Below are 27,958 nucleotides of genomic sequence, written 5' to 3'. Positions count from 1 at the left end.
TTTAAAAGCAAATTTTCCTTTCAGCATTCAAATTAAGTATTCGTGTTATTAAGCATTCATCAAACAAGCAAATAGAAATTTGCATAGAAATTTTCAAATAGAAATAGTATTAAAAACATTTATGAGGAAAAAAATATTCTTATTCAACATTTAGAACAAATTGAAATGGAGGAAAAAAAGTATGACCAACAATTAAATCATTGTTCAAGTCAAGTTCAAATTTAACAGTGAATGTCGAAACTACCTTATACAATTAAATAGCTACTAAATAAAAATTTTAAAACTTATCCAATTAAGAACGAACCTAGGGAATTTCATTCGCTGTGGCAAATTAATAATGCATATTACTCATTCGGAATTAGAATTTAAAAAAAAAAAAAAACCAAAACTTAATGAGGTATCAAAAAAAACTAAATATGCCTAAAATTTTATATTCCTTAATAAACTAATTTTAGTTTTATAAAAAGCTGAATAGAGGAGTTTGAATGGTCAATTTATATTTAAAACAAAGTACAAGATAAAATGAATAACATTGAAAGATGAGATAGCGTCTATGAGTGCGGAAGTCATAGAAAAAAAACCTCAAGAGCAAACCTCACTGTCTAGTAACCTTGAGTAACCCCACTTCTGAAATCAAATGTGGGGGTTCAGCTATAGACAAAGATTTTCAGCTCTGGTGGTGACAGCTGTATTAAGATCACCTTTTTTTTAGAGCTGTATTGAGATCTCGGTTGTCAGTGTGGTCGCTCTGGAATTGCAATTAGCAATCGAGTGTGTACTGGTCCCTGTTGTGTTTGATCGAGACTGAGTACCAAGAGCGTGAGGAGGACAATGTCGCGTTTACAAATAGCGAATCAACTATTCACTGTGCTCCATCCATCAAACTAGGCGTCTCGACTATGTCAAACGTCATCTATCAAAAGGTACTTCCAGATAGAATTGAGTTAACAAGTCTTATAAACTAGTGATAGTGAATCGGAATTGAATAATTGTAGTGGAAGCACGCTAACCCAGAAGTTTTACGACGAATTTAAAGCCCTAGCACCATTGGTGCTTAGCGTCACACGGTCATTCATCCATATTTTCTAAAATGTCCTCGGTGCTTGCTTTAAGAACAAATAATGCAGTTCTGAATTCCATAATAGTTTCCAAACTAAGAATATGCGTCTTTCGTACTAACGTTCGAAAGAATTAACTAATCCCTTCTTCTATGACTTGTCCCGCAGTGGACTGATCGTAAAAATACGGCTCCCAGTACAACAAAAAATACGGTTCCCAGTACAAGTCAAGCCAAAGAATATATAAGAGAGAAGAAGTTTAGCTTCTCCGATACGTAGCAGGGGCCAGCAAGGTCTCTCTGTATGACAATAAAAGCGCCAAAGTTTTTTGAGCCGACGCATGCGCACATCTTTCTTCCATCATAGAGTCTCTAAACTTGTTTAACAGCAAATTTTTCGCCATCTTTAAAGTGACTGTTTAAGGTGACATCTTTAAGTGACCGCAGGGCCGGATTAACCTATAGGCACACTAGGCACGTGCCTAGGGCCTACGAAAAACTTGGGAGGAAAAAAATTTGTTGACAAAAATAATTTAGCTTTAAAAACAACAAGTGTATTTTGCACAAAATTATGAAGATACAAATAAAAATATAATATTTTTCGGTAATATATTATTTTGCAGAATCTTATGATCTAATATATTACTTTGTTGCGATTTTTGGATTCAACGAAATCCTGTATTATGCTGTCGAATTCCAAACTACGCAAAATGTCGTATTCAATAGACATAAGTGCGAGCGATGCCAAACGATCTTGATTCATTGTTGAACGCAAATAATTTACTATCAATTTTAATCTGAAGAAAGATCTTTCTCCTTCTGCATTTGATCCAAGAATCGACAAATATATTCTTAATGCAATGTGAACGTTAGGAAAAGTATTTACAAGTTTATCTTTAATTTGAGCCTTCAACATTTCTTGCGCAGATTTATGTTCATACAAATTTTAAAATAGTAAAAATTCATCTACAAAGTTTTCCTCTAAATCGGATGAGTAAATTTTCACAAAATTTTGCGCTTTTAGTTTAATTTCAGATTCTGACAAATTTTTGTGAACAAGAAAACCGAAATTATCGTACTGTAAGTGTAAGCTTTACGCCTTGTAGTCATTTCTGAAATTAATACATCTAAAATGGCGTAAATATTTCTTGTAATTTATCTCACTATCAATTTCACTGTTTTCTTTGCTGGTTTGTTGTTGTATTGTTGACGTGAAGTGTTTACATAGTTATCGATCGAACTACTCATAATTGTACTATCGATATCAACTGCAATATCGGCAGTATGTCGGTATTGCAGATAAAGTTCGATAAACAAATTTGTAAATTAAAATCCATATTAATAAAAATGTTTAAAAAAAATATGCAAGAAAATTTTAGCATATATTTTGAAAAGAGGGGAGGAGTGGGTGAAGGAGGGGAGGGCCCAAAAGCGGCTATGCCTAGGGCCTACGAAAGGTATAATCCGGCTCTGAGTGACCGATATCTATTTAAATTATACACCTATGCTAAAATAATAAATTATATTTACTTTTTAATGAATTCGTCACAAGTAAATATTTTCCTTGTTTAATAAGTAAACCTTTTCCATAACCATACAAAAGAACAAAAGCAGACTGGGTTTGAGCCACTTTTCATTAGCTGTTTACATGAGTGGGGGGAGACAAGGAGAAAGGTGTTTGTTGGGAGCTCAGAGGAATGGGGTTGCTTACGGGGTAAGGACGGAGGGACCCTCTGTTAGGAGGCAGGTTGTTTTCCTAGCAATACTTCCTCACCTAGATGGAGGCAACCGTCGCCTCCGGAACAGGTTTACATGGGGCCTATGAGAGCTGGTCTTCTTCTCACTTATATATTCTTTGGTCAAGCATCACTGACTGCGGTCAATAAGCGAGTTGGTGACAACTTTGATTATCCTACATAGGAACGGAGTGTGTCGGCAGTATTGGTCATCGTTAAACTGTTCCACCATAAAGTGCTTGACTTCGCGTACAGGTCGTCTGGCTCCCGAAGCAGGGATGTCATCCCCTCCGCAGATGATCAAAATTGCGATTGCATGTCTTCGGATCATCCTCAAGGATGTCTCCTAGACCGTCGCCAATAGCCCATTGTGAAGTTCTGGTACGACGTAAATTAGGTATCTACCTACCTTTCCTATAACTCTCCATACGGCACGGTGAAAGCATGTGACTGCTTTCTTGACTGCTGTCGGGTCGGTAACCTCGTCATACTGTGGTAGCAACACTTACTGATAGAAATAAGAATCGCTGCAGGAACTACTACTTACACTTCAGTCGGGGATTCCCCGTAACTTTGGCACCACAATTGAGGCATTTTGTGTATGTATTTTGTTTGCAAGCATCACTGGCTACGGTCAGTGTGTGGGTGACCACTTGGATCAGTCTGTGTAGGGACCGAGGGTGTGCGGTATTGGTCCTCGTTAAACTGTTCTACCGTAAAGTGCCCGACTTCACGTGTAGGTCGTCGGGCTACCGAAGTGGGGGTGCCATCCCCTCTGCAGAAGATCAAAATGGTGATGGCTTCTTCAGATCATCCTCAGGGATGTTTCCCAGACCATCGCTAATAGCCCATTGTGCAGCTGTAGTGTGACGTAAATGAACTACAACAACAACTATTTTGTTTGCCAAGCCTCGTAATATGTAAACACTCAAGTGAGCGAATTTACTGTGAGAAATAAAGAAGTAAATAAAAAAGTAGTCTCTTTTTTGCAGTTTTAAATAATAATATTACATTAAATATTTTGTTGTTGTTGTTAATTTACGTCGCGCAGATCTGCACAATGGGCTATTGGCGACGGTCTGGGAAACATCCCGGAGGATGATCCGAAGACATGCCATCACAATTTTGATCCTCTGCGGAAGGGATGGCATGCCCCGCTTCGGTAGCCCGATGACCTGCGCGCGAAGTCGAACTTTTTTACGGTAGCACAGTTTAACGAGGACCAATACCGCACACCCTCGGTCCCTACGCAGGCTGATCAAAGTGGTCACCCACCCGCACACTGACCGCAGCCAGTGATGCTTGACTTCAGTGATCTGCTGGGAACCGTGTCTTAACGATCAGTCCACTGCGGGACCATTAAATATTTTAAACCGCTACACTGCTAACAAAGTATATAAAACTACAACTTTCATTACAATTAATACGTTGCAGAAAAACGACCGCGAGTACTTCGTGCATCCATTATCGTTCGTAAAAGAAATTACAATGCTGTATGAGATTCAGATAAAAATGGACTTAAAAGTTGGAACGGTTTTAAAAAAACACACGTTACTCATTTTGCGAACGTAGTTTCTGTTTCACTTTGCCTTTTCAATATTAAATATTCTATCTTGTGCTCCATTCTTAGAGAGCACTTTACTGAACACTTGTTTTCGAGTATAAGGGTGTAATGGTGATCGTTAACATTCACAATTGTTTCATTCTCCTTTAAGTATTACATATTGCTGTTTAATTGTCTGTTAAATATCGACTCCAGTATAAACATGCCTGGCAATAAAACTCAAGGATTTTTATGTACATGGAAGATTGAAAAATTTAATAGCATTCCAGACTATAAGGAGCTCAAGAGTCCTTCATTTCAAATTAAAAAATTTTGTCATAGTGAATGGAAATTAGTTCTAGATCCTAAAAAGTTAGTTAAATCCTCAGAGCGAGGTAAATTTAAACATTTTGTTTCGTGTTACCTTGAACTAAGCAGAAGTTCTAATATTGTTGAAGAAATTCCCGTTAGCTTTCGATTCCATTTGTTATGTCCCAAAGGCAATGTTTTTAAAACGTCTAAGTTATTCACTGAAAAAAAATCTTTGTTCAAATATCCCACATCTTATTATGAACTAATTGCAGTTGATACTTTGAAGCAAGAAATGTCAAATTGGCCAGAAGATACATTAACTCTATGCTGCCTCATGGAAAGTGTTCTAGATTATGATTCGTTGTCGCCGACAACAAGTAAAACTGCTATTACTGGATGTAAACTTGAAACAAATGTTTGTGAGTATGATTCCTCATTTATATGGTCGTTAAAAGAATCCAAAAGTTTCAAAAAATATCCGTTGAATATTAAAGAAATAAAGCTTGGAGACATTACAGTGAAAGTGATTATTAAACAGAGATCTGGGATTTATAAGTTTTATCTTTTCAGTGATATCAATGATGAAAGGCACCATACTTTATCTTGGTGTGCATACCTTATGAAAGAAAAACAAATAGAAAAGATGATATCGTTTGGTTTACGTTATTTTGGTGACCAACAAAATGTTTACGATACTGGTGCTGAAATTGATATGAATATCTTACAAATTGATATTGAAGTAAAATTTGATATATCTTGTCTTGCTTCCTCTTTGGTAAATTACTGTTATGCAGATGAAAAGTATGATATTGAAACTCAATCTATGTCACTGGAGTTATTCAAAAGCGGAAGGACTTCAGAGGAGGAGAGTGTTTATTGTTTACAGCAAAACTTCAGTAAGTTGCTTGTGGATAAAGAATTTACTGATGTGCAGTTTCGAGTGGATAATGAGATGATGACCGGCCACAAAAATATATTAGCCTGTAGATCACCAGTGTTCGCCGCCATGTTTGATCAACAAATGACAGAAAATAATACAGGTATTGTAGATATTGTTGATGTAGAAGCAAAAACCTTTTCTTCCTTTTTAGAATATATTTATACAGGGTCAGTTGAAAAGATGGATGAAGAATTGGCTTTAAACTTGTTGGTTGTGGCTGATAAGTATGATGTACCATCACTGGCTAAGAAATGTTCTTTGCTTTTGATGTCTGTTTTATCGAATAGAAACTTATGCAAAGTATTATTGATTGCCGATATGGTTCATCAAAAAGAACTTAAATCATTTGTGGTAGAATTCATCTTAAAAAATTCTACCAGTATTTTATCTTCTCCTGAATGGTTGCAAATAGTTCTGAAGAATAATGCTTTGGCTACAGAGTTACTGCTTTTAATATCAAAAAAATTGGATGAAAAGAGTAAAATGAGTGAGGTCAGTCACAGTTAATTTCTAATGATTATTACATTTCATAAAATGATGGTAGTAAATAATATTTTGATTTGAGGATTGCTAATGAAAATGACTGTAATCGCATTCATAAAATATTACATTGATTAATTTGAGTTGATATTAATCATAAAAATTACATAGCTTGAATTGAGGTGACTAGATTTGGATTTTGTCTGAACTAAAGTGCGGCCAAACCTGAAGATTTTTTTTCCTCTACGATTTCTATTTAAGTTTTAAGAACAAATTTGATATTTTACCAAGTTTTATGTGAATGAATTTAATATTTCTTGCCTTAAAATAGCCATATTGAAAAAAACCTTAAATAGAAATTAAATAACCTTTTTAATCTTCCGCAATGTGTCAGGAAAGAGTTTTAAGCAATTTAAGAGAGTTATTATTAGTTTTAACTATAATCAATAATAATGATTATAATTTTTTTTTTTTAAATTTTGAGCAATAAACAAAAAGTAAAAATTAACACAAGTCATTTCCGCAGACGAGGCACAAGGGGTTTGGCCATTCAGGCCATAATTTTGCTAGCAGTTGCATCGTGAAAAAGCCAAGAAATTTTTAAGGGAATTGGTTGCAAGAATGTCCTTAATTTAATTAACTGTCATTCAAATGGGGAAAATTTAGAGATTTTGATTTGTTCCAAAGTCCAAAGATGACACCATTCTGACAATAAGGAATTTATGGACTTTTCTTAATGCACATTTTTCTAAGAATTATTATTGCCCATTAACTTAAAATAATCTTTTAATTGGCATCTTGACTTTTTGTGGCTCTTTGTGAGAGAACGATTTCTACGTCTTAAGATTAAAAGAGAAATTTATTTTAAGCTTATGTATGAAGTCATTTTATTAATGTTAAAAGTCAGAAATACTATTCAAGCAGAAAACGAAAAGTTTAAAAAATAAGATATATGTGTTAGCAAGACAACATTTCTTCATGGGACTTTCTGTTGTTAGTGGTAATACTGACAGTGCCCCGAGCTCCCATAATGGACAAACAAATAATAAGAAAAAGCAAAATTAAAAAGTAAATGCAAATAAAAATTAATGACAAACAAACACAATTTGAAAGTACACAGAGTAAGACCTAATAATGGTACGCCCACATATAAGAGATATAAATAAAGAAAAAATTACAGTTAGAATAACCAAATCAAAATAAATTACCAAATCATTAAGAAAACTTTAGAAATAAATCAAGTGCTGAATCCTATTGAAAATCTTGAAAATAAAACAAAAAAACATTCAAAGAGTCGAATTTCTAAAAAAAAGTGCTATCATCTATATGCTTCAGGAACAAAAAATCTTAATTTTCATGGCATAGACCTCTTATGCGGGCTTCGATATTGGCCAAATTATTTTTACGTCCTTAAAAAATTTTTATTAAAATATCATAATTATAGTAATTAGAAGGAAAATTATTATTCTCTAATGCAGGGGTCGCCAAACTTTTTTGATCATCGACCCCTATATAATTTTTTGAAATCTCTATCGACCCCCACAAAAGTAATTTTCTGCTAATTAAAATAAAGCTCTATTGGATACTGTGTTTGTACATTTATTTTATGATTTTAAACATTTATTAAAGTAATAGTACATTGTGTAACAATAGTTTTACGAAAAATATATTAATATTGAAATTTAAATACCTTATTATTAAATAATAAGTAATTATGCATAAGTAGATATAATAAGTAAAGTAACTAAAGATTTACTGCTTCTTGATCAATGAGATGGGTGTGCCTGGTGTTTTTTTGCAAGGTTCGCTATATTGGGTTCAAAATTGGTCAATTTTAATTTTCGTCAAAATTGGTCAATTTTGTAATTTTCGTAAAAAAATACAAAGTGTGCTATAGTTTTGTCGCGGGCTGTACTTATCCATATTATTAATGCTTACCTTCTTTTTTGTGCATTGATAATTAAAATTGATATCTAAACCAAACGAATGGTTTTATCGAAACAATAACTAATTAGTCAAAACTATAAAAGTTTTAATTATGACACTGCAAATATTCAACAAAGTTTGCAAAGATAGCTGAAACTGCGTATGATATTTGCATTTATAACGTCGATGCTCGTCACACGTGACATTTGGACAAGCGCACATATGCATGACTGCGCTGAGTTCGTGCCACTCGGTGGTACGTAAATACTTGTTTCACCCCAATAAATATACGTTTATTAATTTATGTTTTATAAAGAAACTGATATTAAGTCAATTATAAAAAAAATTCACAAATTTTACATACTTAATTAGGTATGTGTGATTTGCGTATTGAGAACTGTTTTTTTTTTTTCCGACCCGCAATCGACCCTTCCGATTCGGATCGACCCCCATTCGCCCCCCTGTCTCAGATCGATCCCCGCTTTTGTTAAATAGACCCCTGGGGGGTCTATATAGACCACTTTGGCGACCTCTGCTCTAATGTAATCTTGAAATTCCCAATATCTGAAGGAAAATCTGTCTTATTATTACAAGTCAGGGTTGGGTTTTTGACATGACAGTGGTAAAAACCGTGTTTTTACCGGTAAAAACCGACAAAAACCTACTGTTTTCTTAAATTTAAGGCATATAGCGGACAATATATTATTTTCACATAATTGTCTTTATAAATGAATGATGTAAATGATTGCTATTGATTTTGAAACTATACACATGTATTCTTATAGAAGGATATACATTCATAGAGTATTGTAATATACTTATTGAAAATAGTGATACTTACTTTTATCATTATAGCTTGATTTACAAATGATTCAAAATTTTGCACTTCTTAATTGTTAGAAATAAACAAACAAACAAAAAAGCTTGGAACTATTAATAAATTCAAGAACTAAAAGGAAGAATTTAAAATTTGGCATTTCTTAAATATTAGAAATAAGCTAAAATAAACTTTCAAAACTTGTAAGTACTAACAAACTCTAAGTCAAGAATTACTGCTATTTTGTCAAGTTAAAAGCTTTTATTCAGTTGAAAAAGCATATTAAGCAAAACTTAATTACAAACAAAATTATATGTTCAGTAGTCGGGGTCATTGTGCCGAAGCATACGATAGCAAGTGACTAATTTTGCGCATTTTTCATTGCCCAGTCGATTTCTGAATTTAGTATGGATGAGTCCAAAATTTGAGAAGATTTTGTCAATGGAAACCTGTCATTGAGGATAATGATAACAAAAGGTTATTGCAATGTTGCAAGGAAACTCTAAAAGGATTTCCCAGGCTTTCTCATGTCTCATTTCTGTGTAAAATATTAAAAACAAAAATGATAGGAAAAGTTTATTTTATGAGGCTTTCTTTTTATGTGTACATGCATTTCTCTAAGCAAGATTTTATGAATGAAAGTAATCAATCTTGACATTCTTCAGTAATGTAATATGCCAAACAAAGTGATGCTTGGAAATGTTGAAAATTTTATTTAGTATCCTAATATTTTACTTCAAATAGTATGTTTTGATATGAACATGTTGGGAAAATGCAAGAATCTGTTCTTAAATATCTTTTAACAACTTTTTTTCTAATTTTATTGCCCAGAAATTAATTAATTTTAAATTATAAACAGTTAAACTCAAATAAAAATAAAGCTTTACCAAAACTATGGGTTTTTGACGTTTTTGGCATGACGGTAAAAACCGTCATGTGTCAAAAACTTGCCAACCCTGTTACAAGTAAATTTAAACCTACTAATTTCTCCGTAATCTGTCTCTGTAAAAATTTTTAATATTTAGATTTTAAAATTGATATTGTTGATAAACAAATTAAAATTGTTGTTTATGATAAACGAAAGGCTTTTAAATTTAAAGTTTTTTTTTTCTGTAATTTTGATGCTACTTTGTGCAGTAAAATTTTCAAAAATTAAGTTTTTTCTCATTTGTCTAGAATTTATAAAATTTGTAATAATGTGTAAAGTTTACAAGAGGCAACAAATAATTTTTTGGAAAATAATGGTTTTCCTTTTAATTTTTGTAATATTGGTTTTAAAATTAAGAAAATGATTGAGAATTATTAGTTTCGTTTTTTCTTTTAATAGGGCATGATCAAGTCTTGACCGAGTTACCCCGGTTAAGCATTTCTATTAATGATGTCTCTACTTTCTTGCTCTTTTTTCTTCCTTCCACAAATCAAATTAGGGGGCCTTGTTTTTTCGTTTATTTCAATTAGTTGTTGCTTGGTAGTCAGTAGTGTAATTTGGTTTTGGGATTTGTTATCAAGTAAGTTTTTGAGCGTTTTATTATTTTGTATTAGTCTTGATTTTATACTTTTGTATTTGCTTAATGTATTTTGTATTATATTTTCCCTTCCTGGACTTTGGCAAAACCTTTGGGGTGCAGAGAGAGCAATTTTGACATTTGTCGTGCTCAGTCGATAGATAAGGTTTTGCATTTATGACTTCGAGAGCCGATACCTCCTGAAGACATCAGCTTCGGTTGTCGTAATTTTTTATAATTTTCATTTTTCATTGTTTCTTTTGTTTAAATTCCTTTTGGAATTTCAGCTGCATAGTGTGTTTTTCCTCTGGAAGTATAGTTTTTAATCGCTTTAATTATTTTGAATTCTTTTCTAATTTCGTCTTTTTCTGAATTTGCAAATCAGTTTCATACTTTGATTAGTCATTCTCTATAGTATTACATATAATGTATATATAAAGCTAGCCTTTAAAAACATTTGAATCAATCTTTCACTTAGTTTTTTCTGAAAGTGGATGGGGAAAAAAATTTGCTGCTGCAGTCTATTCCTAATAATAAAGTTAAAATAGCATTATATGTTCTTTAATTATCCCATAATTAGTAATTACCTCGAATAACTCTTTACAGTTAAAAAACGTAATATATTTTTAGAAAATAAATTAACTTCATAAATTTAAATGACAGAATTAAAGAGTCACATAAGACTAATCCAATTCATTTATTCAGTGTATTTTTACACTCTGGGGAACTTTTTTAAATTTAAAGGAATCAGTTTTACTGTTTTATCAGAAAATGTTGTGCAAATGATGCATACATCTGAAAACATTCTAGATTGCTGTGAGTGTCGGAATGATAAGAATTATGCTTCTTAAACTTTTTGCTGGATAAAAAACTCGTTTAAATACCAAAAGACTAACTTAATGCATAGAAACAATACTTAAACCGTAAAAATTGGACAAAAAAAGTATAGGTATTTCATTTAAAATAATGTTTTGTTTGTACACATGGTGAGAGTTGTTGGTGTGGTTATGATTTTATAGGTTTAAAATTGAATAAATATTTATTTCCAATAGTACTTCGAACTTATGAGATAATATAAAGACATTTTCAAAATCTGTGTTGAACAAATACCTTTTACATTTTTCTATAGAAATCTGAAATATCCTTCATTAAAATCTTTTATTTGCAAAAAATTACCCATATAATATACAGCTTTGAACTTAAAACGAACAAAAAGGCCTTCTGAAGACTGATTATATAAACCATTAATGTAATGGACTATTTATTTATAAATTTATTTTATAGGTTTCATCTGAGGAAGCATCTTGGGATTGCTCTAGTTGCCTCTCCGAAAATAACGGTGATAAAGATAAGTGTGCATCCTGCAGTGCCGCTCAAATAGATAAAATCAACAAGAATAATATTGTAAGATTTGATTTTATATTCTGTTGGTTTATGTTACAAAAAATTTATTTTGGTTGAATAAACATGAAAATGATTAAAGTTATGAAAAAGAAATTTCTTTTCTCATCTAGGATTTATCTTTGAAAAAAACACTTTGGGTGTGTTCTAGTTGCCCAGCCTTAAATGTTGGCGATGAAGCAAAGTGCACAATTTGCGATGGTGTCCAAGAAAGTAAAAGTATGCTAGGTAGAAGCTCTTAAATTTGTTTATTAATGTTCACACTTTGGATTTTTTATTTATTTATCTCATTTTTAAAGCTTATGTCATTTTATAGAAAATCTGTATTTTTAGATAAGTTAAGTGAACATCAGTTCTTATCAAACCATATCATTTCTGTATAATAGTTTCATCCCATATTATAAGAATTTATTGAACTATTCTTGCAGTGGCTTATTACATCTGGGGAACAGAAAATTCTCAGAGAGCATGCTGGAAACAGTTTTCCAGCACGCTCTCCAGAATTTTTTTTTTTTTTTTTTTGGCTTAAAATACCCCCCAATTTTTACTTTTTTAAGTTACAATGACTTTTAAGTAACTTTTTCAAAATATTTTTTTCTTTTAGAAATTAAAGTTTTTATATTGTTAAAATTTTTTGTTTTGGTTTTTGCTCTAACTAAGAAAAAAAATCATTTAATATTACAGATTTTTTTAATGAACTAGCACACCTGTTAAAAATAATATATAAAGTAAAAACATATTGCGATAGTAAAATTTGTGAAACTAAATTTATGGTCCCACTCATAAGCATAAGGAATTCATGAACTATTAATGTTTGAACAAATTGACCTATAAAGCTTATTTTTGTGTAATATTTTGCATACCAGAAATTATATTTTTATGCTTAGATAGTAAGTTGATCATAAGGAATTTTAAAAAAAAAGTTAAAATAAGCTTGAAAGATGTATATTTTTAATATTTAACTGATTTATTTCTTTTCCTTTTTCCTTATGTTGTTAAAACAAATAGCACTTTTTTTATGAGATCAAGATTTAACTGAGAACAAGAATTTTTTAATTCAGAACAAGATTTTAAATCAAGATTTAACAATAATCAGGAAGTCATTGTCTATGTATATATAACCCTTGAACCTTATCCTGTGATTAGACATATTTTGCAATTCTGACTCAAACTAAACAAAGTAAAGCAATCTTCTAAAATATTAATATTTTATTTTAAATTCTTAAATTTAACTGAAATCAATATAAATCTTCTATATGTTTTGATACTAGTGTCAGGAAAGAATGTCTAAATATTATTTTAAAATTTTGTTGATTTCTTTTTGTAATTTGTTTAAATATACATTGTTTGTATATATGGTACCCTACTTTGTTAAATGTGAAATCTTAACAGTCTCAAAATTCAGGCATGAGATTCACCGGCCTTTTTTCAGAATTTTCTATGCTTCAATAGATCAAGATTTGTTAATCTAACTTTTGAGAAGATGTTCCATCATGTCTTCTTCTTTAGTGGCGCGGCAACCCTGGGTGGGCGTGGGCACTGGCCTCTTATAGGTATTTCCTCCAACTGCCCCTCTGGTTGGCAACTGTGTCTTTTGGTTTTCTAAGTGTTGATGTCCAGCTCCATCACTACATAGTTTAAAAAATGTAAAAATAAATCAAACTTTTTCTTTTTCATCTTGGTGTAAATAATTTTCCAAATTGTTGATTAGTAAATTGTTGTTTATATATAAAAGTGGGAAATTGCTGTGGTAAGAGTTTTATATTTCTCCTTTAACTTTATTTTGTTTACATCTACTTAATTATTATTTTTTGGACTATCAATGCACATTTAGTAAAATAAAAATCATAATAATAATGAAATAAAAAAATACTTTAAATTAGTATTAAGGCAGTTTAAATGTTTTCCTTTTGTGAAAAATAGTTTCACAGACTTTTTTATTATTTTTCTTTCATGATGTACAAAATTGTGATGATTTCCCCATATTTTATTTAAGTTATAATAATCTATTTAAGGGTTTGCTATTATTATGATAGCAATCTTTATAGTTAAATAAAATTACCTGTAGTGTTATTGAGATAAAACAAATAAATTTGGCACAGGTAAAATAATATATTTTATGATCAAATTATATATTTTTCTTCACATTTAAAAAAAAAAAAAAAACATTTATACAAGTACAAGTAAAGCGCATCATTGATTCCCAATTGTTTATTTGAAATTATTCTATGCAGAAATTATAAAAACAGAAGAATTTTATAATATATTGCTCTGACCATATGAAATTAAGCAAAAAATTATGTTTTATCTTTTTTTGTTAACTATGGAAAACAAAAAATACACGTGTATGTAAAACTAGATTATCTATTTTTTTTGAAAAAATCTTACTAAGATATATGTATAGAAATCCTGTTATCTAGTTTAATAGATATCAAGCCTTAATTAGATAGCTAAATATTTGTCTGTTATTTAGTTTAACAGATATCAAGCCTAAATTAGATAGCTAAATATTTGTATTAAGGAAATCCTATTATTTATTCATACATGGCTATGCAATACTATTATACCCTCTTACCTATGTATTAACCGCTGACACTGACTCAGCATGAAACACCCAGTTCCAATACCCCAGTTTGGAAATATTGACTACGAATTAAAAAATGATTTCATCATTATTTTTTTCCTGTTAGTTTCTTCACTGTGCATTATTGGAATTAATGTTAACTTGCACTCCATTGATAGATTTAAAGCCTTATTAATAGTGTTTACAATAAACAATTTTTGTATGGAAGAAATATGTTTTATTGAGTGATTAAATTTGTGTCACTCTTTTTTTTTGGACAATTGAAAAATATGTTAAGTTTGGTTTTTCAAACTAACTTGTTTTGATTCGCAAAAGGATTTGAGTTTTATTATTATGTATTTATAATAATAAAACATAAAATTAACCTTCAAAGCCCTCACACAAACATAGAAACATAACTGCCAACTCTACTGAATTTTGCCAGCTTCTCCTGGTCTACTGGTTTAGTAAAAATCCCTATTAAAATTTTTTTTTTGCGCATATTATTGCTTGCTTTAATATTTAAATAAGTGTTACTAAAACATAATGAAGCGAGCTTCATTTGTGAAAACCAGTTAACTGTCTTAGATGAGTTAAATGCCTATTCCTATTCAAAATTACGAGTAAACATAATGCATAGCTATTTAAGTTCATTTAATGTTAACCATACTGGAAAATATTGCAGTTTTTCTATTTTGATGACTATGAAAATCCCTAAAATTCCTTATGTGCAAAATATTTAGTACAATATGCAACAAATATCATGAAATTTATATTGTTTTGTAAAATCTACTGGATTTTTTCCTATCTGTGTTCACAGCTATGTGGAAATACTTTTATTCCACACTACTATTTAATGCTTTTATTTTACACAATCAAGGAGATTTTGTGAACATCATTCTTATTTTCAATTTTTTTCCTTCATAACAAAATATCGATACTACAGTAGGGAACCGATTATCCGGAACGGTCGGGACCATCGCTATTCCGGATAACTGATTTTTCCGGTTTTCTGAATCGCTACAAAAAGCCGTTTTTTTTATTGTTAAACCTAACTTAAAAAAAAAGAAATTGGAAATAATCTTAAAAATAAGAAAAAACGATGAAGTAATACACTAATGATTATTTCCAAAATGATGGTAAGGTAAACATCTTTAAAAAAAGAAAGAAAAATCGTAAAATCTTACGAGGAAAAAAAATTTTTTTTAAAAAAATGGCGAGAAAATTTATCGAATTTTGCTCCGGTTTTGGGGTTTTCCGGTTTTCTGATTTCCGGATAACGGGTTCTGTACTGTACTTTCAAATTTTATAGCAAAGCTTCATAAATACATTTAAAAGACATTTAGGATGTAACTTGTATTTTAACAAATCAATGCAAATTAACATGAGAAAACAAAGCAAAAAATAAACAGCATGAAACCAGTAAAATTTAAGAATAAAATTTTTATATGTATATGTAATAACAGGGCTGCATCCCTGTTATCATTGGTTATGTTTAGCTCAAATAATTCAGTCGTGAACCAATTATTCCTTCATTAGTTTTATTTACGGGTTGACTGTTGGCTATAACATTTCACATTCACTCTCCACAAGGGAGGGGGTGGACAAAACTCCAGATGGTTCCGGCACATCTTACATGGATCATATCATACAGCAAGAGTCATGCGAAAACAATCTCTCCCGCATTAAATACTAACTCAAAATGGGGTAAAAAGGCTTAGTCTTGCATATCTTATAACCCTACGCATTGTGGAAAATCATTAACTGCTTCCTAATATGGAAGTGAAAGAGGAAAGATTCTAAAAATAACTCCTTTGAGATATGAATCTAATTATTATTCATTGGTATGTTTTCAGCCTTGAAGTTCCATAATAGAATATCTCTACACCTATTCTTTACCAAAGACATTTTATGAAAAGAGTTTTAATGTTTTTATTAATACAAAAGTATTTATAATTTTTGTATTACATATATATATACAGCAGTGTTTTCATCATAGAAAAAAAATGGGTGAGAATTTCTCACCCTTTCTTAAAAACAGGGTGAGATTTCAGAAAGTTAAGTGAGATTTCTAAAAACTAAAATAATACAAATAGACTTGGAAAAAAAATTTCTTTAATTATAATACATTTTTAACGTCTTCTATTTTTTAAAGCATTGAGTATTTTTGCTGCATCATCATAGAAGATTTTGCCTTTACTACGTATTTGTCCATCTTACATTAGTGCATAAAAAATTTGAACGTCTTACATGACCTTACCTACAGTAAACACGTGGTTGCAGAGAAATGTGTTCTGAAAGGGGTTCCGTGGCTCGAAGGGGTTGTGTACTGTTGTTCGAAAAGGTTCTGAACAATACTAGTAAATAGGGAAACTAGATAACGGGGCAAATGTTGAAATTAATAATAGATCCAGGAAGAAAAGTGAAATGGATTTTATTCTAAATGGCGTAATTCGAAGCTTTTTCCAAAGTGCGAGAAATTTGCGAATTTTGAAATTGATTTATAGAATGCGGAAATTTCTCGCGGTAATCATTTTTTCTGCGAGAAAAGAAAAAAATATGCGAGATTCTCGCGTTCTCGCTCTGTAGTGAAAACCTCCGTTGAGAGGACACTCTCGGGACCAAAAAAATTGTCCGTTTACGAGAGTTTTCCGCTTAGGGAAGGGTATACATTAATAAAGAATACTCAAGCCATAAATTGTTTTTAGAATAATTGCAATAATTTTGAAATAATTAAATAAGAACTATTCACATTGACATTTATTTGAATGTAGCGAAATTATAATATTTATGATACAAAAAGAAAAGATTAGGAGATCTAATACATGCCTCTGTTTTACTATTATCCAATTGAAAAGAAATATGTGATAGAAGTTTGTTTTAAGTGACTGCGACTCACCATATCTTCATGGTACATTTTTAAATCATTTAACATTTTCACACCAATTTCATCATTTCTCGATAAATAAAAATGTCTCCTTTCCTCAATACAAGTTTGAGCATCACTTAAAGTTTTCACTTTTGTTTCTTATTCAGGAAGCAGTTGAGTATCAATGTCTTATTTTCACTCTCGACATCAATATTTGTAACCATTTCAACAATTTCATCCATATTTAAATCATTCTTTTGACATTCAATATTTTCATCTATGTTTAGAAAATCATTACCGTTGACAACACTTTCTCCAGTCAAGCGAATCAAATATGTTAATTCAGAAAAGGTATCATCAGAAATTGTGTCATCGATGAGATCGGTAAGGACATTGCACTCTGATGTATCTTTTTTGAAGCCTGCCAGTTTAAAATGGTTGAGCTTTTTACTTTTTTCCAGGCTGCTATTATCCACAAAGAAGCTTGTATAACATCAATTTTTACGTTTTCTTTATTTGGCCCATCTAAGCTCATAATCAAGTGTTTTAAAATTAGTTGCCGATAAAACACTTTGAAGTTTTTAATAACACCTTGATCAAGTGGCTGGCAAACAGACATTACATTTGGAGGAAAGAATGCAATTTTCACATTCTTTAGATTAATGTTAGGGTGAGACGCAGCATTATCAAGAAAAAGAAGAACTTTCCTGTTTTTGCAGCCCATTTTTCTATCAAGTTCAATCAACCACTCAGTCATTAAATCCTGGATCATCCATGCTCGTCGATTTGCTTTCCATTGTATTCCAAGCCTATTGTATCCCAAGCCTGTAAATTATGTCATTATATTGTGTAAGAATATAAATTATATTTAAAAATATGCTTAAATATTATATCTGTGCAACTACAATTTTTCTGATTATCAAAATGTCGTTGATATAAATGTTAGTTATGTTATCAGTGGCAGTCATTTTTATAAATATTTTCGTCTTATTATTTCTGTCATGCAGAGAAATAAATATTAATATGTTTTTGTAAAATTTAGATATGTTCTTTTATAGGAAGTGCTTCAACTGCCCAGCCTTCAATTACTACCTTTGAAAATAATTTGTCATCAACTCCAGCTATGCCATTTCAGTTTGGAAGCCAGCCTACTATTGCAACTAGTACACCCACTATTGGATTTGGTGGAGCTGCTAGTAGTGCTTTTGCATTTGGAAATAAACCAGAAACTGTTAACTCTCTTCAACCAGCAGCTAGTTCTACTCAAATGCCTGTGCCTGCATTTGGTAGTGCACCTACTCAGCCGATGTTTGGAAATTCAACAACTCCCGCTTTTGGAAAACAAACTCCAGGGGGTTTCAATTTTGGTCTCCCAACTTCTTCCAACTCAACTCCTGTCTTCCAGTTTAGAGTGGTAATATGCTTTTAGTTGTCATACATTTTCTTAAATTAGAATTAAATATATGAGAAATATAAAAGTGAGGGAAAAAACGAGGGGAGAGTTTTTTTGTTGTTGTTGAAAAGTATTTTTAAAAAAATATGTACGTGATATAAAAGCCTTTTTTTACTGGCAGAATGGCTTCAGAATCAGAGAATTTTATCACTTTGGAAAAAGTTCGGAAATGTCAGGGAATTTAATTATCCAAAATTAATTTTCCAAAAAATTCGGGGGAAATAAATTAATTTGAGTTTAAAAGTTTAATTAGTTGCTTAAATTGAGTTAACTTCGAAAAAAAGAGGTCCTGCTGTAATTTTTTAATTTTCTAACTCTTCTAGCAAATATAAGTGCTTTGTTGTATCTTTTGCGACTAAAAATTACATATAAGTGAAATGTTAATAAAAATATATATCTGACCAGATAGAGAAATCCTAGAAGTTTGATTTAGACAATCTGGAAAAGTCATATTTCCCAGTTCAGGGTTTGTGGATACCTGGATTGAATATTTAACCTCAATACCCAATTTTGTAAAATTTATCTCTAAAAAATATCAATAGAAAAACCAGTAATCAAATTTCACAATAGGTTTTTTTCTTGTACACTATTTCGAGTAATGTAACTTTGAAGTTGTGGTAATCTGAACTTCTTTCTATCGGAACTCATCTGAAACTAAACTGCAATAGTAAATTCTTGGTGATAATAATTGCTGCTTTTTTTTCTAAATTTGCATACCTATAAATTAATGTTTTTATATGCTTACTAAATTTTCTTTTTTCAGGAAAAGAAGCAAGCCACGCCACAATCAGGATTCTCTTTGGGTACCCCTTCTCAGGACACCATGAATCAGAATTTCCAACCTCAATTTAATATTAGTACTCCGCCTTCTTTCAATTTTGGGGCTACTTCTTCAGCTGGACCATTTCAGTTTGTGTAAGTATACTTCTGTAAAAGTATAAAGTGTACTGCTTCTTCCTTCAAATAACACGTATTTCTTATGTATTAAATCATTTTTATTTATTTATTTGTGCGTGATTTTTTTTCCTTCATATCTTATTATTTAATGAATATGAGTGCAATTTGTCAAAAAGCTCTTTTTAATTATTTTTCCACAAATACTTAGTTTATAAATTAATATTTCATTCATTTACATGTATATTTTTAAATTAGTTTCTATAGTATTTCTACTTTCTTTTTATTTATTTTTTTCAAATTAATGCTAAAGCTTTAAAATAAAGTATCATCAAATGGCAGACTGGGTTGAAAATAAATGCAAAAAAATTTATTTTATAATTATTCTTTAATTAGAAATTACTTATATTTAAACACAACAGTTTTGATAGGCTTCAAAACATTTATGTATTAAATTTATTATACTAGTTCACTAAATTTATGAATAAAAATAAAATTAAACATTTACTTTTAATTAACTTTTTAATTTCTCTAAATGGTTGTGTGACTTTCTATCCTAGTAGATTTTTGTCTACTTTAGCTATTTTTCTGTCAAAGGAAAGTATTCCCGCCAGTAGATTGTAAAAAAATCTATAAAAATGAAAAACATGTAGTTTTAAATTACTTTCTTAGAACTACGAATCACATTGTTTTGTTGCTTTAAAGTTTTGAGGAAAAATTCATAGAAGTTCTTATGATTATCAAGTTCTATTTCTCCTAATCTAATAAGGGGACAGTTTTGTTTTCTACCTTTTTTTTAAGGTATTGTGCTGTTTAATAATTCTATTTCATCAAAAGTTTGGTAAGTACAAAAAATATCAAGAAAACTTAAAGTAACAATGTTGCAAATCCAAAATGGCAAAGGTAGAAGTCTTTTTAAGGGATAAAAACAAAGAAGCATTGATGAGCATAAATCATTCATTGAAATTTGTGAGTGGAATGAAACAGAGCACAGCCTCCTAGTATTTATATGTAAGTAACTTTTCCAAAACAAAGGTTAAGTTACTTTCATTTACATATTGAAGGGCTCTAATACTTTTTTCTTTCTTAAAGTTTACATTAAATCTTTTTGATCTAAATAAAATGGTGTTTATCATTCTGTTCACTTATATTTAAATATTTTTATTTTGTTCTATTAAGTTTTAATAAAAATTATTTAATTTATATTTCAGACCAAGTAGTGACAGTTCTCAAGCAGCATCAGCGGGGCCACATAAAATTCGAAAAGCTTGTAGACGAATGAAATAGCAAGTTACAAACAATGCTTCACGCTTTTCATAGAAGAATTTATGTAAAATCAAACAAACCACGAGGTGCCTGAAAACCGTACAGTATGGAATTTTATTTTTAACGTGTGACATAATGCAAAGAAATACACACAGAGATGTACTGGAATTTTTTAACATTCAAACAGAAGACATAAATGAATTATACTTGTTACAAATTCCACCTCTTTGACGGTACACATACACACACTGCGCTCCATATCAGTCGCGTGTGTACGATTGTAAAAGAAATTTTAGATTTCTTCACGCAAAGAATTTGTTAATTGTAAATAAACTGCATTGCTTTTATTATTTTGCTTTTTTTAGAAGTGATAATGAGCTCTCAGGATGTTTTTTTTTTTTTTTTTTTTTTTTTTTTTTTTTTTTTTTTTTTAATTAATTAATTTTTCTGAAAATTCCAAGATTGTAAATTGCAAACATGAAGTTTCTGTACCTTATGTTTGATTCTATAATTTATTATTTTTTTTAATTGAAAAATAGTTTCAAATTTATACTTCTCATTTTTAAATAACTGAGGAATTACCTTGATTGAAACAATGACGAGGTCTTAGTTGCTCCTATTTGACATAAATTCCCCAAAATATCAATTTCTGTATGTTATATAAATGAAATTGTTTATGAAATGTGTTATTTCACCTTTAGTGCATAATTCAAGTTGGATTGATCGAGAGTTTACTTTATAAAAAATTAAGTATCAACCATAATTATGCATGTTGTATTTATGCAGAATGAAATGTAACAAGAAAACATAATTATGTTTTCATATGTGTTTGATACTATTTTAATCTATTTAGATGTGAGTTACAAAATAATTTTAATTTTTCATCACCTTCTATATTTTTTTTCTGCATGGATATATATATTAGGAAGTGTTGTGCCATATTATTTTTAAAGTGATTTATTAGGTGAAAATAATCAATGAGTTTTATTATTAAAAAAAAATTGCTTTTGTTTTTCCATTAAAATTTTTTATTTATTCTAATCTTTTATAATCAATTGAATTTCTGTGTAAAAAAGAGAGGCGATATACTTTTAAATGTTTTCCAAGTTACATTTAACTTGCATTTTTAAAAGAAGTATTTTTCATTCCAAATTTAGACTTTGTGTCTTTTTATGCATAATTATCATATTTTACAAGTCACTGCAGTTCATTCAAACCATAATTTCATGTCAGGAATTTTGGTATGTATTGACCCTCTAGTCATGATCATGGCAGTACTGAAATTCATGATCATGAAATGCTTTGATTATGAAACGATCATGTTATGATAAATATGTCATGAAACTTGTTAATATCATTATTAGATTTTTTTGCTATGAAAGTTTTGAATGGTACTTCAGTTGTATCTATTGTTGAGAAGGAAAAAAAAGTTCATTACCATATTCTATATAATTAAAACAGACTGTAAATCTGTTTTATTTCCACTCAAGATGCAGATGTGGTGCCTACTATTATCTGTGAACTTTAAATATTAAAGACAAGGACTTAAAATTGAATACTACATTCTTATATATAAATTGTTATGTAATAAATAAAATCTTTTAAATTATTGGCTCTAAGGCTTGTCATCATTGTAGCTGGATTTTAGAAAGTGGGAAATTTATTTTTGATATGAAATTGGATAGAGTTTTGGCTTCAAGTTAGCTCTTTGTTGTGTATTTCTTCCTTTTCTGTTACTTTTTGTATTTATTTTCATTCTTGCTTAATTAATGATATTTCAACTGTTTTGGAATAAATTTCCGTCTAAAAAAAGTTTGTTTAGTAAAATAATTTAAATTAAGAAAAGAATTCAGTTTTTCTTTAAAAATTGCTGATTTTTTTCCAGGTTTTCACCTAAATTTCCTTGATTTTTCCAGGTTCTTTTTTTTTTTTTTTTTTTTTTTTTTTTTTTTTTTTTTTTTTTTTTTTTTCCGGTATAAAAAAAAATTCCCTGATAATTCAGTGTTTTCCAGGTGGGTGGCCACCCTGTTCTTCTTTAAAACCATAATAGATAACACGAAAAAATAACACCCAAGTACAAAATTACATTTCTTCACACAACTTAACAGTTTTAACTAGAACTGAGCATGATAAAAATGCTTATTCTATACACATAGGAATGTTCTTTGAATTAAGAACTAATCATTATTTCGGAAAGATTTTCTCCCTGCTCCTTTACTACCAAGGCAGTTCCTGGTTAAGGAGTCTTTTTACCTGCCTTTTTCTCTCTCTACCCTAGCAATTCTTTAAATACACTTTTGATTGCTCTGAGGCATTTTTTTTCCCAATATGTTGGAAAAAAAGCATATGCATTTTGCAACAACAAATATCAAAAAAGAAAAAGTGTAATTGAAGAAACAATGTGAGTGTTTCACAATAGATTTCGAGAAAAGTATTTAGAAAACTATTTTTCCTAATGCTATGAATGAATAGAACTTAAGATAACTGATAACACAATTTTTTTTTAAAATTAGTATATCTTATTTTACAAAAATGCCAAATATATAAAAATCTCAAATTTTTGTTGCTTATGTTGATCTTTCAATTGTACCTCAGTATAAATTTACTCAATTCAATTTATATTTTGACATTCTCCGCCTTTAACTTAAGTCTGTCAACATTTTTCAGTATTCTTTAAATGGAAGATCTTTTGAACAGAAAGTGTGCCTTATTTGTGGTTGTCCTTTACAAAACGTACTGCTAAATTTAATTTGTAACAGTGTATAATTGTTGGAATTCATTGTAATTTAAAAAATTGATGTATTTTTTAGAATTGAAATTAATACATACTTTGTAGTTGTTGAATTTGTAAAACTTTATAATTCTTGAATTTTGTAATGATTTAAAAATTGATATTTTTGTAATTATTGTTTTGTCTTCCACAGGATTTGCATTCAGTAGTTTATATTTTAATGTCTAGAAAAGCTATTTATTATTTTGTAATTTGTTTACAATTCACTATAAATTTGCTATAATAAAAAATTATAATTTTAATATATTATTTTATAAATGCTCATTATACCATAACTGTGACTTCAGGAGAATTATATATAATCCGGAAAATATCCTATAAGTTTTGTTAGCAACTTCTAGTTACAACCTCTTAAAAAGTGTAATTATAAAAACAGAAGTTGTAGTTTTCATTAGTGTATTGGGCTGCCGGAAAACTGAATTTTCATGATGCCAGTTTACTTTGGGTCTTAATATTGCATGAAAAAAATTTTTAATTAAAATTAATTCTTGTTTTCCAAAAAAAGTAAATATATAAATGGCATTTACACATTATACCTTTTTACATGTCTCATTAAAATTTCAGTAACTCTCAGTATGTTCTAGATATTTTCCTAGCGCTGCTTATACAGTACAGGACCCGTTATCCGGAAATCAGAAAACCGGAAAACCAAAAAACCGGAACGAAATTCGATAAATTTTCTCGCCATTTTTTTAAAAAAAGATTTTTTTTCCTCATAAGATTTTAGGATTTTTCTTTCTTTTTGAAAGATTTTTACCTTACCATCATTTTGGAAATAATCATTAGTGTATTACTTAATCGTTTTTTCTTCTTTTTAAGATTATTTTCAAATACTTTTTTTTAAGTTGGGTTTAACAATAAAAAAAACGGTTTTTTGTAGCGATTCAGAAAACCGGAAAAATCAGTTATCCGGAATAGCGATGGTCCCGACCGTTCCGGATAATAGGTTCCCTACTGTACTTTAACAGCATCTTGATTTCTTATAGACGTCGTCTAAATTAAAGTACACAGTCACACTAGTTCTTTAAATTTCATACATGCAAAAAATTATTAAATTTACAAAAAAGATAAATCTCTTTCCTGATTTTACCTTTCAAGATCGATGATAATTCATGAAAATATTCTTTATTTGAAATATTGAGAGTACCTTTAAAAAAAAATTATTATTGAGGGGGATATATACCCTCGTCCCCTCAAAGACCCCCCCCCCCCCATGCAATTTCTAATACTCAATGCTAGACACAGGATTTTATGAGCCGAGAGAAAATTTATTGCAGGCCTTTCTTCAAAACACATAAAATCTAATTCTCATAGTTTTATCAGCGAATAAATCTCATAAAATCTAATTCTCATCAATTTTATCAAAGAGGCCTTGAAATCAATGCTTTACTTTTGATTCTTGAAACATCAATTTTTGTAAATATATTATCACATTTCTTTTTTTAACATATTTCAGGCCTCGCAGTGCTCCTGTATTTCCCTGGAAAAATTGCTATATTTCCTTTTTTTTTCTTCTTAATTTTCCCTTTTACTCCTTTCTCAACCTCATTTTGGAACAAACATTTCATTAATTACGAATCCAAAATCGTTCTTATTTAAGAGATTCGGTTTTCAAGAACGTAATTTACGAATGTCACACTTAACGATTTTGGATTGTAAGGACTAACGAATCGCGATTCCTACGTATTATGTTATTTGAAAATTATTATTACATTTTCATAAAGCTTTATTTTTTTTTATATATATATTTAAAAAAAATTTAAAACTGAAGCTTGCATTAAAAATTTTGTTATGAAATGTAAATAATTTTTCTTCTAAAAGAATGTGGTTTAACATAATTTTTAAAAATAAGGTATCTGGCTTAATATCTGATATATTTTTAAAAGTACGGTACATAACCACTTATCCGGAAAACCGGCATAAATTTTGCTCGATTTTCCCGCTATTTTGAATATTATCGATATGCGGAAATTCTACTAATTTTTGAAGTTCAATCAAAGAAAAAGGTTGGTTCATCCTCTTTGTTGAGAGAAAACTTCAGTTTATTATAATTTGCCTTAACTTCAATTAAATGAATAACTTATAAATATTTCTTAGTTTGGTTTTTATCATCAAAATGAGATTTTTTGTATTATTATTTTTTTCTTAATTTTGCGGTTTTTCCCTCATAATTTATGATTCATTTTTTAATAGAAAATCTTTACATTTGAGTTTGCTTTTTCTTTTATTTTTAAAAACGTTCGCCGATGATTAAAAACAATTTAGTTTTTTTTTTTTTTTTTTAAACTGTGGAATAGGGTAACTGTGGAAACCAAAATTTTTTCACTAAAAGTGGATGTAAAAGTAAAATATTCAAAAAATAAATGTGTGAAATTTTTTGATCTTGTTTTTTTTATCTTAATTTGTACATGTTTTTATTAATTTAAATGTTATTTTCTTCCGTCTTTTTTAATTAAGGAGAACTTTTCTTATTTTAAAATATGTTAGTATTTTTTATTGTAATTTGGGTCCGATGGAACATCGATAAATAAGGTTTTTTATCAGATCCAGAAAACCGGGAAATTCAGACATCTGAGATAACGATGATCCTGAACATGCCGAATAATTGGTTCTCTACTGTATTTCATTCTTAATAATTTTAAGCAACTCCTAGTTCTGTTAAATTTTTCTGAGTTAAAGGAAAAATTTGAAACTCACACTGGTAAACATAATTAAACTTAAGAATTAAAATGGGTATAAATAAATTTTTGACCCATAATATAAATTTTTAAATAACATTATTACTAATAAACTTTTTTTCTTGACTCTAATGTTGTATGCTTAATTGTTTTTATTCAGACCTTCTAAAAATATTTTAAACCTTTTGCTGGTTTTCAAAAAATTTTAAAAATCTAATTACTTTATTAATTATCTATATAATTATTATTTTATAAATGTATAACACTATATTCTGAGATAAGTCTACTGTTTACTCAACTGTTTATTCCAACCTGTCTTGGACAAGAAAGATAAAATTTGGCTATAATTATAATCAGTGTACTTTTTCACCCAGTTAGATTATCTAATAATAGTTTTAAGGCCAAGATAGGATTTTGTAGAAATGTTTTTTCATAACATTAGTTTTGAATAACACATAAATTAAAATTGTACATGTTCTATGCAAATTTCGGACCTATATTTTTTAAACAAAATATTAGGGATTCTTATATTATTTTCCAAGTACTCCTATAAAATTCCTATAATTTCTTAAATGAATTCCTATATTTCCTATTATATTTTTGCTCAGAGTCACTTCTAGGCCTGATACTTTAATCAAATAATAAATTTTTGCTGATTTTTATTTATATGTACTAAGTATGGATTATTGATAAGAATCGATCATTTGATTCTATTGGCCATTGCTAGCAAAGGAGATGAATCAACAATAGTGAATAATTGATAATGTAAAATTGTAAATTGGGTTTTGTTTCCATAAAATGACTAAATTTTGAAAAAGGTTTAAACAATAAACCCTGGGTAAAATTTGGTTTAAGGCTATATGCCAGAATCCTGTTAGCAATAAAATGTCTGGTTCTTTTCTTTTAGAAAATTTCTATTCAAATTAAACTTTAAAGATAAAAAACAATTTTTTTAACTGTCATTTACTTTTTAATTTTTTTTCTTCTGAGACCCTGTTAATTATTATAATAGTCAATATAATGTTAATAATAGTCAGATAGATTGCGATTGTTTCATGATCATCTGAAAATAAAATTTGATCCTCAAAATAAGAAGAATTGAAAGTTATTACGAAATACATAATCTTGTAAAAAAGTTTTTTTAAAACAAAAGCAAAACCTTTGAAAAAGAAAAAAAAAAGGAGCAATATACGTGTTTCAAGAGGGAAAAGGTGTAAAATTAATCTTTTTCTCATTCAATAAAGTCCCGCAGTGGACTGATCGTTAAGACACGGTTCCCAGCAGATCACCGAAGTCAAGCATCACTGGCTGCAGTCAGTGTGCGGGTGGGTGACCACTTGGATCAGTCTGCGTAGGGACCGAGGGTGTGCGGTATTGGTCGTCGTTAAACTGTGCTACCGTAAAGTGCTCGACTTCGCGCGCAGGTCGTCGGGCTACCGAAGCGGGGGTGCCATCCCCTCCGCAGAGGATCAAAATTGTGATGGCATGTCTTCGGATCATCCTCCGGGATGTTTCCCAGACCGTCGCCAATAGCCCATTGTGCAGCTCTAGTGTGACGTAAATTAACAACAATCATTCAATAAAATCGTTCATTAATTAATTTTTTTCATTTCAGTCCGCATCTTAAACAATTTGAGGCAGTTATTTTAGGAATTTCAAGAAATCAATGAGAGAGAAAAAGATTTTTCTTTTATAAAAAGTGACAATTGTTTTCCCATTAGAAAAAT

The 27,958-nt window shown here is 29.8% G+C and overlaps 1 protein-coding gene across 2 annotated transcripts; it reads left to right on the top strand.

Annotated features, from left to right (window-relative positions):
* Positions 1-4,218: 4,218 nt before the first annotated feature.
* Positions 4,219-20,926, top strand: LOC107449786 (uncharacterized). Of its 2 annotated transcripts, none has more exons than XM_043042345.3 (6): positions 4,219-6,080; positions 11,601-11,720; positions 11,831-11,945; positions 18,208-18,563; positions 19,366-19,517; positions 20,708-20,926. In XM_043042345.3, exons 1-6 carry the CDS (start codon positions 4,560-4,562, stop codon positions 20,781-20,783), a joined length of 2,340 nt encoding a protein of 779 aa, XP_042898279.2. In that variant the 5' UTR covers positions 4,219-4,559; the 3' UTR covers positions 20,784-20,926. The 2 variants fall into 2 exon arrangements, with proteins under 2 accessions (XP_042898279.2, XP_042898280.2); XM_043042346.3 differs by having other exon boundaries at positions 4,240-6,080; positions 11,831-11,936.
* Positions 20,927-27,958: the final 7,032 nt, after the last annotated feature.

The sequence above is a fragment of the Parasteatoda tepidariorum genome, chromosome 3 (assembly GCF_982258835.1).
Source record: "Parasteatoda tepidariorum strain Cologne lab strain chromosome 3, Ptep-v5.0, whole genome shotgun sequence".
Classification (NCBI taxonomy): Eukaryota; Metazoa; Arthropoda; class Arachnida; order Araneae; family Theridiidae; genus Parasteatoda; species Parasteatoda tepidariorum.
Note: the sequence above shows the minus strand (reverse complement) of the source record. Positions and strands in the feature narration are given on the sequence as shown.